This window comes from Crinia signifera, chromosome 7 (genome assembly GCF_055691185.1).
Source record: "Crinia signifera chromosome 7, ASM5569118v1, whole genome shotgun sequence".
NCBI lineage: Eukaryota > Metazoa > Chordata > Amphibia > Anura > Myobatrachidae > Crinia > Crinia signifera.
In genome coordinates, this window is record NC_139223.1 from 26,562,493 (window position 1) to 26,576,342 (window position 13,850).

General features: G+C 49.5%; 1 protein-coding gene across 1 annotated transcript in view; it reads left to right on the plus strand.

Annotated features, from left to right (window-relative positions):
* The first annotated feature begins 7,228 nt into the window (after positions 1–7,228).
* SYNGR3 (synaptogyrin 3) overlaps positions 7,229–13,850 on the plus strand; it is a 64,430-nt gene continuing 57,808 nt past the window's right edge. Inside the window, exon 1 of the mRNA XM_083152614.1 lies at positions 7,229–7,546. Within this exon, the coding sequence (XP_083008740.1) occupies positions 7,448–7,546 (99 nt within the window). The 5' untranslated portion in view covers positions 7,229–7,447. The remainder of the gene's footprint in view (positions 7,547–13,850) is intronic.

Sequence of the window (13,850 nt, forward strand, 5' to 3'; positions counted from 1 at the left end):
CTGTAATTTGGGCTCTGAAGTATATTGCCGTAATTGCAGGAAAAGAAAGAGCCTTTACTCTCTCTGCACATGCAGGGCCGGCGCCACCACTAGGCAGCTTTAGGCATTTTCCTGGGGCGCTGGCAACTTGAGGGCGGCACTTGGGAGCAGCGCCCCCCCCCCCCCCCCCCCCCTTCCCCTCAGTGGACTGTAATTTGGGCTCTGAAGTATATTGCCGTAATTGCAGGAAAAGAAAGAGCCTTTACTCTCTCTGCACATGCAGGGCCGGCGCCACCACTAGGCAGCTTTAGGCATTTTCCTGGGGCGCTGGCAACTTGAGGGCGGCACTTGGGAGCAGCGCCCCCCCCCCCCCCCTTCCCCTCAGTGGAGCCTGGTGAGCAGCACCCAACTTAACGTGGAGCAGGTTGGCGGCAGGGGAGCGGTGGGGCTGTATAAGCCCCCCACCTCCGTGGAACAGGTCGGCGTGGAGCAGGTCAGGATAATCTGCCCCACCTGAAGTGCAGAATGAATTTTCCCATTTGAGAAAAAAGCAGCTTAGCAATCAGTTCTGAATGCTCCCCTTCACGTTCTGATATTTTTTATCCACTTGTTGTACTTGGTATTGGTCTTGTTTTCAATTTATACTTTCTTATTTATGTATATATATATATTTATATATATATATATATATATATATATATACTGTATACCAGTTTGGTTCCATTCAGTAGATCTGGGACGGTAGCTTTACACTAATTGGAGGTCTATGTTGACAAGTGTCGACATTGCCACCAGGGCCGGTGCATGTCGACATTGCCACCTAACCGCAGCACCCCAGGCAGGGGGGGGGGGGGCGCCCCACCGCTCACCGAATCCAGGTGTGGGCTTGTGAAGCAGGCGCGGGCACTGCCCCCGAGTCAGGGAGTGGGAGCAGCAGTAGGAGCTGAGTCCGGGGGGGGTGATGAGAACCACGCTGGTGGAGGGGGGTGGTTTAGGTTGGCGCGGGGCACCGCTCACCTGGCTCCAATCGAGGGGGGGGGGCTGCTCCCAAATGCCACCCTCCAGTGGCCCTAGGCAAATGCCTAAAGCTGCCTAGTGGTGGCGCCGGCCCTGATTGCCACAAAAATGCATAGGGTAGATCCTGGCAACTCAACAAGCGCCCTGAGTTCTATTGGAGAAATGCCGCGATATAAATAACATTATGATTCATTATTTTATAAAATCTTCAAAACGAAGGTGGTTCAATAAGTAACGTCTGGTATCTGGTATCTCTTCCGTTCTCCCCGCATGCGCGGAATCATTAAAATCAGCAAATAGCAATTTTAGCAATTCAGCGATCATCACATCTGAATGAGGCCCAGTGACTCTTAACCCTTTGAATGCCAAATGAATTTGTCAAAACAGGTGTGAAATTTGCCAAGCAAACATTTGCATTCATCATAATGACCGGTAACGTTACCTTATATAGGAAATCTTTTTTTACACAACATTTTTTTAATTGAATTTATATAAAAAATGTCAGCGACACCGAGAGATATTTTGAACAGCTCTGACAGAGATGTTGGCACTCAAGGGTTAAATAGAAAAAAATGACTATCCTGACAATAATTGAGTTGGGATCTCTGAAGCAGCAGTGATCCTACATTGAACACAGCTAAATAATAAGGGGAAATAAAAGTAACGATAGTGTCGCAAGTATCCGAAAGAGGAACAGGCAGTTAATAATGGCGCTGATTCTGAGTCCTGGGTAATGCTGATGTTCATATTTATCAGCATGCATTACATCTGTGTGTGTGCGCACAAAGGTTCTACTGCAATCGGGATTGAGGGTATTAAGAGATGAGGAAAAGTGATTCGCTGTTACTGGAAGGTTTCTAGTCCGTTCAGTGGGCGTGTCATGGGAGTGTCTGGGGGGGCGTGTCAGTGCAAGTGACTGGACATGTGACCTTGATCAGACTGAGAAACCGCAAATGCCATTAGATGGGGCAAACAATGGTTCAATATGAGGACACACCAACAGGTGTTACAGCGTGCACAGGTGCTGGAGGTGGGGTACTCAGACCTGGCACAGTCGGGCAAACAGATGGGCACAAGGGAAGGAGCTTTTAGGCCGTTTGCAGAAACTCAGACGGACTGTGAGGTAAATTTACTAAGATGGGAGTTCTACTGAAGATGGGATGTTGCCTGTAGCAACCAATCAGATTTGTCTACTTATTTATTTAGCACCTTCTAGAACAGGGCTGGGCAACACCCAGCCCTGTTTCAGCATGACCACATAGCAAAACTAATGCAAAGAATCCTGGGATGTGTAGTTCATCCACATCTGGAGGGCCGGTGTTGCCCAGCCCTCTTCTAGAAGATAATAGAACTCTCATCTTAGTAAATTTACCATTGTGTGTGCATGTGCGTGCGAATACGAATCAGGCCCAATGTAACATTAAATAACCCTCTACCAGTTTCAGCGAATAGCAACAAAAATATTAAAAGGACAATAACCAGGGCCGACTCCACCATTAGGCAGCTGCCCAGGGGATCCGGAATCTGGGGGAACCGCTGAGTCTGATTATCACAAAATGAAGTATGACTATGAGAGAGGCGTCCGACGCCACCTCCACATGTTCACCGTAGGTTCTGGACAGTCGGTATTGGTGTGTGGTGGGGGGGGGGGGGGGGAGTAGTATGCTGAAGTTTTGCCTATGGTGCTGAAAAACTTGTACCGGTCTCTTGCCATTGGTGTGACTAGGGAAGTCTAGATATCAGATCGATATTGAAGATAAATCAAGTGATTAGTTCACAAGCCAATACTCTTTGATGGTGCAAAAAAGCACCGATAGCGTAAACTCACCTAAAATCAGTGAGAGATGTTCACATAAAGGTTTCTTTATGGTTACGATATACATATCCTAGTGTCTGGTTCTGGCCTTCTATAGAGTGACACTCACCAAGACTTTCGTTCTATTCATCCAGAGGTTTCTTTAATATACAGGTACCTCACAGATCTTCTCCAAACACCCTGAGGATGGAGTTTATATGAAGCGCATTGAGGTACTAGGGAGAACTCTGGCACAGACATTTACCATTTCCATATGGTGAAGGTTTTCACCAGAAAATGGTGAAAGTAAAGAATTTATCCCCTGGTGTTTGGAGAAGATCTGTGGGGAACCTGTATATTAAAGAAACTTTTGGATGAACGTGAGACCGAAAGTCTTATTTTATTTATTTATTAACAGTTTCTTATATAGCGCAGCATATTCCGTTGCGCTTTACAAAGTCTTGGTGAATGTCACTCTATAAAAGCCCAGAACCAAACACTAGGATGTGTATATAGTAACTATAAAGAAACCTTTATGTGAACATCTCTCGCTGATTTCAGTGCTTTTTGGAGTATTGGCTGGTGAACTAATTACTTGATTTCTTCACTCGTTATCTCTCTGAGATCCAGAGTTGTCACACAAAGGGCAATAAGTTCAAAGGCGGAGTTGAGGCCCCCATACACTAGCCGATTTTGGTCAGATTTCAGCCAGATCAGTCGGATCTGGCCGAAATCGGACCAAAATCGGCTAGTTTTGATGTCCCCTCAGATCCAATGCGCGGTCCCGTGCGCATCGGATCTGAGTCGGGTGGTCGGACCTGCTGCACGTCCGACCACCCGTCTTGGGACCTAGTGGAGCGGCGGTAGAGGGAGCAGGGGGGGCTGGGGGCGGTAAATTGGGTCCGACTTGTCTCTAGGACCAGGAGATTACGCACAATTTAGGCTATTTTGGTGTTGTTTGGGGGACTGGTATCCCTCATTGTGTATCTAGGCTGCAGTTCCGGGTGCAGGAGGTGTTAATTATTTGTCTCCTGGAGGATCAATGTATGATAAAACTGTAATATTTGTGCATGCCTGGATAATGATACGTTCCATCGTTTAATAAAATCACAAGCAAGATCCCCTCCGCGCACAATAAGGGAACCAGTTCCTACTGTAGTTTACAATCCCTTTGTGATTTCATTCACATGCCTCATTTATTATATCCCATGATGTAGTGTAATGCGCAATACTCCATATGACAAGCCATAAACAAATGTTAATTACAGCAGTGATGTCTGGATTTAGGAGAGAAATAGAAGTGTGCCATTAATAACTTGTAAGACGTCATGTTCATTGATCTCCCGGGAGCTGGTGGTGATGGAGAGGCGGTTTATGCAGCCGGAGATCACCGGAGACTCTTCCCCCGGCCGGAGAGGTGAGTCAGCGCAGTTTGATGATGATGGATGCCGCTTTTGGGTAATGCTGTGACACATTCCTCCTCAGAGCACCGGGCTGTACATCATGCCGGCCTAATGCCCCAAGTGACACCAAGCAGATGCCTCTAGTTCTACTTCCACAATCTCTCTCTCTCCATATTATGCTAATCTGCACTTCTGCTACATCCGCGTACGCCGTGACTTCCCCCAAGTGGGCCGTTTACCAGAGCCGCCTTGTTTTATAGCACTGGGACTCTGCCTATGATGTGGCAATGAGATGGTTAAAGCTGAGTCATAGCAAAATGGCCGCCGTGTCTCGTAATAGGCAGGTGTCCAATCCAAAATGATCCTTTTATTGGTTGGGGGCCATCAAATTATTTCTCTGCCCTTCGGCTGCATGCTAGAGAGGGGAATGTGGGCGGCGGGGGGAGGTTGTTCGTCTGGGCGGTGGGCCGCGCCGACCTGCGCTCATGTCTGTCTGGGAGCTGAGGTTTGCCAAGGAGGGGTAGCCAGGTTCCCGAGATTGTGTACCCATGCCCCTTCATCCTTGCTCATGCCTTCACAAAGTACCATGTAGAGAAGGCCAATCATGGGCCATTGATTAAAAATCTGTCAATCCCAACATCGGAGGATTGACACCCCTAGCCGTTCAGAATGGGCATGCCAGAAGTGTACACTGCGTTGCACCGGAGCTGGCGGCTCACGCATGCCAAGTACTCCACGATGTCCGCAGGAGCTGCTGCGGCTCTTTACTGCTATCGTGGAGTCTGTTCTATGCTCCTCTATTACAGTCTGGTATGGAGGGGCCAATGAATCTAGCAATAGCAACAGGAATAGTGTCCAGGCATTATATAGGTGGGTCTGTGGGTCAGCGCTGGCCTCGATCAGCCTGTGTCTGCCGCAGATGACCGGTAGGATCCGTCTTAGGGCCTGATTCAGCCCTCTCGGCAACAGTAGCGCTGCAGGAACAATGGGGAAAATGGAGTGGCGGCCATTTTCCCAGAGACCTGCTCATGCGCACTAGACTCTGGGTAAGCGTTTTGTCTCCTAGTGACCCTAGGGCCCAGAGCCTATTTATCTGGCAGTGATGGACGGAGACCACGCACAGGCCTCTTCCCCTCTTCATACGCCCCTGGAGGCAATTTCAGGCCAAAATGCCGGCATCCGCCCGATGCCATTTCCGGGACTTATGTCCCTACTCGCGGCCATTCTGGGGTGGTAGCTAAGTGGTTCCAGTTGATAGATCTACAGTGTCTTGATAGACAGTCAATAGGTCTACTTCAAAAGGTCGACATGCAAAAAGGTAGACACAATAAAGGTCGACATGAGTTTTTTTTAAACCGGCTTTTTCTTACTTCACGAGCCCGAAGCATGGAGCGAATAGATAATAGATAAAGGGCGGGATGTTCTAACATCCGCTGCCCATTATCGCCCCCCCTTCGCCGGCCACCGCATTATTAATTACCGCATATGCTGTAACATTTGCGATCATTAACGAAAGGGACAGCTCTTGCGATAAGAGCTGGCCCTTGCGATGCGGCGCCGGTGCTGGACTTCCGGGTCTGTGACTTCTGGGTCTGTGACCTGGGAGTCCATCTGCGCATGTGCAGAGCACGGCACCGGCCGCAGGGCATGCTGGGAGTGATCCGTGACGGATCCCTCACACAGCGCTGCGGTAAGAAGCCCATAGGCTTCTGCAGGGAATCGCCAGCTTTTGCTGGCGATTCCCTCCGCTGCGCTGCCACTGCAGAGGCGCCACAGAGCATACAGAAATGCGGTAAATACCCCGATAACAGGGTTTTTACCGTATTTCTGCTTTAGAGAATCTCCCCCAGAATCTGATTGGTTGCTACGGGCAACATCATATCTTTAATAGAACTCCCATCTTAGTAAATCTACCCCTGTCTTTTTCATGCTCCACACCCGGGTTTGTGTCATTGGGTCGACAGTATGAAGGTCGACATACATTCGGTTGGCCAATAGGTCGACAGGGTCAGAAGGTTGACACAAGCACTAGGTCGACAATGGGAAGGCCGACAGTCAAAAGGTCGACATGAGTTTTTCACAGGTTTTTGTCCTGAATCTCGGTGTAAAGTCAACATGGAGACCCAGGGCCGCCAATAGTAATGTTGGGGCCCGGGACTGGCGCGTGCTGGCACCCCCCCTCGCGTTCACCCCGGCACCCCCCCCCTCACCCCAATTACTTCCCAACAGTGGTGACGGCGGAGCAGCAGCATCTTCTCCCGGGACTCGGGGCTCGGAGCACTCACTGCACAGTGCAGCATGCGGAGCGCCGAGCCCCTCTGTATCTTCGGCGCTCTGCAGGCTGCACTGTTTATTGTGCGAGCCTGCCAGCCGGCGCCGTGCAGGGGCATTTGTGCGGATGCGGGGGGTCGCGCCACTGTGGGCTGGGGGCCCGGGACAGTTGTACCCCTGGCACCCCCCTGTCGGCGGCCCTGTGGAGACCGTATCCAGAGCCGGCCTTAGGCATAGGCAAACTAGGCAATTGCCTAGGGCATTTGGAAAGCCTAGGGGCATCAGCAGCTTCTACTGATTAAAATCATCTGCAGCATGCCTATATTCTGTGTGAGTGAGGCTGTATCTGCATGATAAAGTGTATTCATGGGTGACCTATGACCTAATCACAGAGCCGCACACCGGGGGCGGGAACAGCCTGGCAACTGTCTAATCCATACCGGACATTTTGGGGCCAAATCCTGGGATCACCGCCGATCCCGGGATTGGCCACCCTAGTGTCCACATTTTAACCATGTTGACAATGCTACATCCCATTAATAAACCTCTCTGATACAGCTGTATCATGTGTACAGCACAGAGACCTCTGGAACCCCTACTATCCTCAGTAGCACAGCATCAGAGGGTGACATTCATCCTGTGACTAGTAGTGTCTGAGAGGGAGATGCAGGGAGAGCATCACTAGAACAGGAGGGAGGGGGGCAGAGGGTGATAAGGAGCAGCAGCAGAGTGGAGGAGGAGGGTGAGGGTGAGGGAGGAGCTGCAATGCTCACACAGTACCACAGACAGTGGATGATAGGGAGAGAGAGCCTGGGTGCTGAGACAGGCTCGGTGCTGCTGACAGTGGGAGAGAGGAGGGGAGGGTGCAGGACAGGCGGGCAGAAGACAGCAGCATCCCTGCCAGAGGCATTGAGGGGGTGCTAGGTAAGGAGAAGAAGAGGGCACTGGTAGGCACAGGAGGGTCACCAGTGACATTGCAGACATGGAAGCCGCCTCTTTCGGTGCTGGTCGGGCAGGAGCTGGATTTGACCCGATGGAATTCCTGAAACAGCCACAGACCATCCTGAGGATATTGTCCTGGGTGAGTGATTGCCATCCCTATGCATGTAGAGTTGGCAGACAATGCACCCTGGCTGGCATATGCCACCCATTCCTGATTGCCGGATTATAGATATCACTAATCATTCAGCTGCTGTATAAATCCTGTTACTAGAGGCTGGCACTGCCAGCACACCTGTACTCCTATGTGCCAATCCCTGGGGCGTGCAGGGATTAAATGTCTCCACACCATGCCCGTGTCAGGTACTGGCTGGGGGTAGGAGGGCTCCAAGCCCAGCATAAGCCTAGCACATATTATTATGGCCAGAACCAGCCGGGGAACAATCAGTCTGTGAAAGGAAAATGCATTGTGTCAGAATAATGCCTGGAATAAAGATGGGGGTAGAATAATGGGCATTTAATCCCCCTCCCTCCTTTCTGCTTCATTCTATCAGCTGTGGGGGATCTGATGGTCTGGGAGGAGACCATCTCTCAGTATGCATGGGTCGTACAGTGTGATGGGTGTATATAGTGTGTGTGTATAGTACGTGTCCTAATCACCGTCGTGCTGGTGTTCATATCATGCCAATGCTGAGCATTGTAACATTGCATAGTGCTGCCTACTGCCACCACTGTCTTATTAACCAGAACAACGCTGGCATGGGCACAGCACGGTGCTCTCATGTAGGAGAAAACACTGGCATTCCCCTTATCCTCAGGGTAATAAACATTTATTGCATGAGCTTTCAGTTCTGCAGTCCTGAAATAGACCGCCATCGACATCCGCACGTTGCTTGTGTATTGTATTACCACTCGGACTGGTTGCTCGGTGGATAGTAGAACCGCCAGGACATATATTGTTATGTTGTGTTGTGACTTGGTGGGGGGGGGAGGTTTAACGCACGTGACCGGAGATATTCAGCAAAGGTCTATAATATTACATCCTGTAAGAGAGCTTTGGAACATGAATTACTGGATTTGGATGCGTTTGAGTTACTGTATGTGAATATGCAATGGGTCCATGAGAGGGGAACAGGGCCCTTTCCAAATATACCGCCGCAGCATCCTGTCACTTTTTAAACAACCAGGATGCCTGGTGAATCATTCTCTCTTCCAGTGGCACAGGCTGTGATTGGAAGCACCCGGCGCCGGTCACGGTAGAGGAAAGGTTGGGCGCCAATAATAAATAACAGAAAATGGCTGGTGTAGCGAAATGCACAATACAACATCTAACCACCCACTGAACATGTGTCATCAGGAAACGCTCCTAATGAATGTGGGGCTATTCCGGAAACGCCACCTCTTCTTGTGTTTATAGACATAGGCACTAATTACCGCGCACAGCGACAGACACCACAGAACCCTAACGATGATACTCACGGCTGGTACCGTTATACATCGAGGGGGAATAGTCCTGAAACCAAATAGGGACAATATGGAAGGAAGAAAAGAGGGACATGGGAATTGGGGGGGGGGGGGGGGGGAGTAGTTCCCCGGGGGCCGTGTGTCTGAGACGTCTTGGAGACCTGGATTGGAATCCCAGGGTCATCTTCGCCGGCTGTTATATTATTTATGTCTGAGGAACCATTATTAGGTTTTCCATGCAACGACCTCTGTGTCGAAGCCGGAATCCGGAGGATAGATCGACAATGGGACAAATCTCTGAGGGGAGAAGTCGCATCCAATGCAGCGCACTTAGATGGTCTCCATGACAACATCGATATTCAGTAGAAAAAAACCCTAAAAAACCTTTTAACTGTTGACCTTACCATTATTGACCTAATGTCGACCTTTTGACTGTCGACCTTAGCCATGTTAACCTATTTCATGCATCAACCTTAGCCCTGTCGATCTTTAGTAGTCGACCTTATGTATGTCGACATTCATAGTATCGACCCTATGGCCCATACCAGCAGCGGCGTGGGCCAGGAGATTTAAAAGAAACTTAAATTAATGGACGGCGGCTGATTGGCTAGATTGAGCTCTCTCAGCCAATCAGCAGCCATCCATTCTTTTGAATCTTTTTATTTTTCTGTAAATCTCCTGCCCACGTTTTCCCAACTTCAGCTTGAATTAATCTCCACATGGACTATGGTTCAGAATACTTACCTGTGCCGAGCACATAGCGGAGCGACCACTGCGACAGAAACAGGCTGATCGGGGGCGGAGCTGATGTCACATGACTTCCCCTCACACACCTGGCCACGCCTGCATTTTCCCCTGACACTCCCAGGTAACAGCCGCTCACCATGTAATGATTCCCCAATGTGTGCAGTCTGTGCGTAGCCCAGGACTTACCCAGCGGCTGTGATAGAATCAGGCTGATCAAGGGCGGAGCTGATGTCACATGACTTCCTCTCACTCACCTGGCCACGCCTGCGTATTCCCTGACACTCCCAGATAACAGCCGCTCACCATGTAATGATTCCCCAGTGTGTGCAGTCTGTGCCTAGCCCAGGACTTACTCTGCGGCTGTGATAGAAACAGGCTGCTCGGGGGCGGAGCTGACATCACATGACTTCCCCTCATACACCTGGCCATGCCTGCGTTTTCCCTGACACTCCCAGATAACATCCGGTCACCACTCACAAACGCCGGCTTCCTGTAGGGCACCTTGAGTACGGACAGTGATCAAAGAAGTAGCTGTTTTGTATCGCAGGATGGCGTTGCGCATGCGTACTACAGGCCGAACACATGCACAGTCTATCGATAATCACCCGGCCGGCTAATTCAAAGCCATGTGATCATGTCTGAATATGGCCCAATGTCACATATTGGATAATTCCTAGTATAATTACTGCTAATACTACTACTACTAATAATAATAATAATAAAACATTCAAATGACAGTGACACATTAACGTAGGTGTAGCTGTTGCCCATGGCAACCCATTTGCTATAATTTTCTAAACTATCAGTTAACGGATAGCAGGGTCCTTTAATCAGAGGGGTGGGCCCTTGTACAGACTCCAGGCTTCGTGTCCAGCATCGTGCCAGAATCTACTGCGCCTGTGGAGGTCTCCAGAAACATGGCGCCTGACATGCTCAGGAGACACAGTTGCCACTGCGCATGATCCTTTAGCTGATAGAAATACAAGGTCGTTTCAATGTCGTTGAGCAGATGACCCGAGGAGGGGGGATGTCTGTGCTATTTGTATGCAGAATGAAAAAAATAAATAAAATGTCTGTGATGGCAGAAGTGCTCGGTATGAATACATTCCGCGTAGATATGTGTCCTTTAGGGGGATGCTTGGCTAGAGATAAAGTACCGACCAATCAGGGTCTGTCCTGCTACTGGCTGTGCTTGAATCATGACAGGAGCTGATTGGTCGGTACTTTACCTCTCTCCGCTGTATATTGCTCCAAAAGGGCAATTTGTATGGTCGCCAGGTTACCACCATGATCTTCGACATACATTAGATCGACCACTAAAGATCGACAGGGTCCGAAGGTCGACACAAGCATTAGGTCAACAATTGGGTCGACAGTGAAAATGTCGACTGGATGTTAATAAAGCCCAAAGTTTTCGCAGGTAGAGTTAAATAAGGAAATATGCCCAGGCAGGGGAGAACGGGGGCAGTTGGTTTCCACCGTCCTGATTGAGGACTGCGGCTTCTGTTGCCAGGTGAGACATTTATATCACAGAAGCAGATCACCTGCTGCCCTGTAATTAGCTCAGAATCCGCCCGTCACCAGAACGGAACATGTTACATTGGCTGCATGTGTGGTACAGGTGAGTGTATCTCATCCTGCGGTCAGAATTTACCCGACGGTCCTTTCCTCTGCCTAATGCCACGTCACGCCACTCTCCGCCAAGCTTCACCCATGGTCCAGCGCTGGGTTTATACTGGGTGGTGTGGCGAGGCTGGGGGGTGCTTTAGGAACCATCCAGGAAGGCCTGAAGAGTGCTTTTGGGGGTTACCAGTGAGGGATACGGTCACTAGGTAGACAAGCATTAGGTCGACATGCATGAAGGTCGACTTGACGGAAGGTCGACATGGGGTTAGGTTGACATGGTCACTAGGTCGACACAAGCATTCGGTCGACATGGGGAAGGTCAACAGTCAAAAGGTCAACATGGGGTTTTCACATTTTCTGTGCCGACATGTTTTGAGCTGACATATTTCATGCCCTACCATCCACTAGGGCGTGGTGGGAGAATAAAATAGTGTGCCAAGCGCAGCGAGCCATGCGAGGGGACACAGTGCAATTTTTAAGTTACCATGTTGACTGTGTCGAAATCCGGGACAAAAAAAAAGAAAAAAAAACCCATGTCGACCTTTTGACTGTCGACATCCCCCATGTCGACCTAATGCTTGTGTCGACCTAATGACTATGTCATCTAGTGGTGCAAGTAGAGATATTTTCTTTGTGATACTGAAAAATGGGCTTGGCGTGTCGCGAGAGGGTGTGGTCACATGAAACTAGGGGAGTGGCTACATGGCAATAGGGCGTGGCCAAATTATGCCACGCCGTCATGTCCCTTACACATTATGCCACTCACATACATTCACCATTTTTATTTAATTTGCATCAATTGATTTAGATTTAAAAAAAAAACAAGAGGAAAAAAACCATCAGCTTCTTACTTTTCTGTCTCTGTGATGCTGATAAAGGTGTTAGATTTTAGGAACATAGGCGAATCTAGAATTATGGTAATGGGTGGTCCCAGATCTAGACATAAAAGCAGGTGGAGCTTTGCGTGGCGCAGCTGCGCGCCAAAAGGGGCGTGGCCTCATGGGAAGGAGGCGTGGCATCACAAAAAGGGGTGTGGTATTACACTTTAGACCATACACAGTAATGCCCAGTACACATTTTAGCAAACTCCGTAATACCCATTACACATAAAGCCGCACGCCGTAATGCCAATTACACATAAGGCCACACACCATAATGCCCATTACACATTGTGCCACACATCATGATGCCCCATTACATACTATATAACAAACCGTAATGCCCATTACATATTTGCCACATAAGTGCTGCTTAACTATGTGCTCATTGCTAGGGGGTTCTTGCTTGATGGCACCATAGTACCCATTACACATAATGCCACACACCATAGTACCCATTACACATGATGCCGCACACCATAGTACCCATTACACATGATGCCGCGCACCATAGTACCCATTACACATGATGCTGCACACATAATGTCCCTTACACATGATGCTGCACACTGTAATGCCCCTTACACATTAAGCCACACATTATGCGTAATGCCCCCACATACCGCCACTTGTAGCGTCCCTTAAGCAATGCCCCCAAAAGTGCCACTTACTGTAAATTTTTATATGAGCCTTCGCTGCTGCTGCTGCAGGGAGAGATGGAGAGCGGTGCAGCTGCTTCTATGGGGAGAGGAGCAGAGCGCAGCGCAGAGCATGCTCCCACTCCCCTCCTGGTGTCCCCTCTAGCCGAGTGGACACTTGAAATGTTGTGCACGCTGTTGTTGTACGTGACGTCGGGAGCACACCCGGCACCACATGATTAAAGGGGACGGGCTGAGGTGAAAGCGGGGAGAAGAATTGGAGTGGAAGCTGCAGGGGTGACAGTCATTGACAGCTGGGCAGAGAGCTGGGGGCTGCCCGGCTGTATTCAGAGCACTGCAGGTCACGGCTGTTTGAAATAATACCCCTTTCACAACAGAAAATGCAGGGATTTACCCGGGAATATGGTCACAGGATCATGCAGGGACATTCCTAGGCTGACCCCTTATACACCAGCCTAGTCCCTGCATTTTCAGGTGTGAGGGGGAGAGACAACCACTCCACTCTCCCTACCCCCCTTTAACCAACCAGCTATATCTTCGGAACCAACTGACCCATTTAAATGAGACCAGTTTGATATTGAAGAACTTTTGAGTTGGCTTCAAATGGTCCCGTGAAACTGGGCTGTTTGGTTCCAGAGAAATCTGCCCTCAAAGAACATAAACAGTCATGAAATTACATTTAAGAAATTAAAAAAAAAAAAAACGGTTTAACCTCAATATCCCTGGAACCAATTAACCCATATGGATCCAGCCTGGTATCAGATTGAAGGCCCAGCGATTTGGGTTCGACTGAGATCAACCACCGAGCTTCAGTGATGCCGAAGGGGGAACTGGCAGCCGTTGAACTGGGTGGGGGTCGGAATTAGTTATCCTATAGGGAAAACGTTCCAGCTTTGCCTGGCCGTATCTCCGGTTCCCAGGGGGCTAGAGACATGGGGCTGGGCTCGTTGGAAAGCCCCATCCCTCATCTACAAAATGGGCTAATGGGTGGTCCTGTGCACCCCCGGACCACCCCCTAGATTCGCCTATGTTTAGGAAGGCTGATTTTGTAGAGATGGGAAACTCTGTAAGG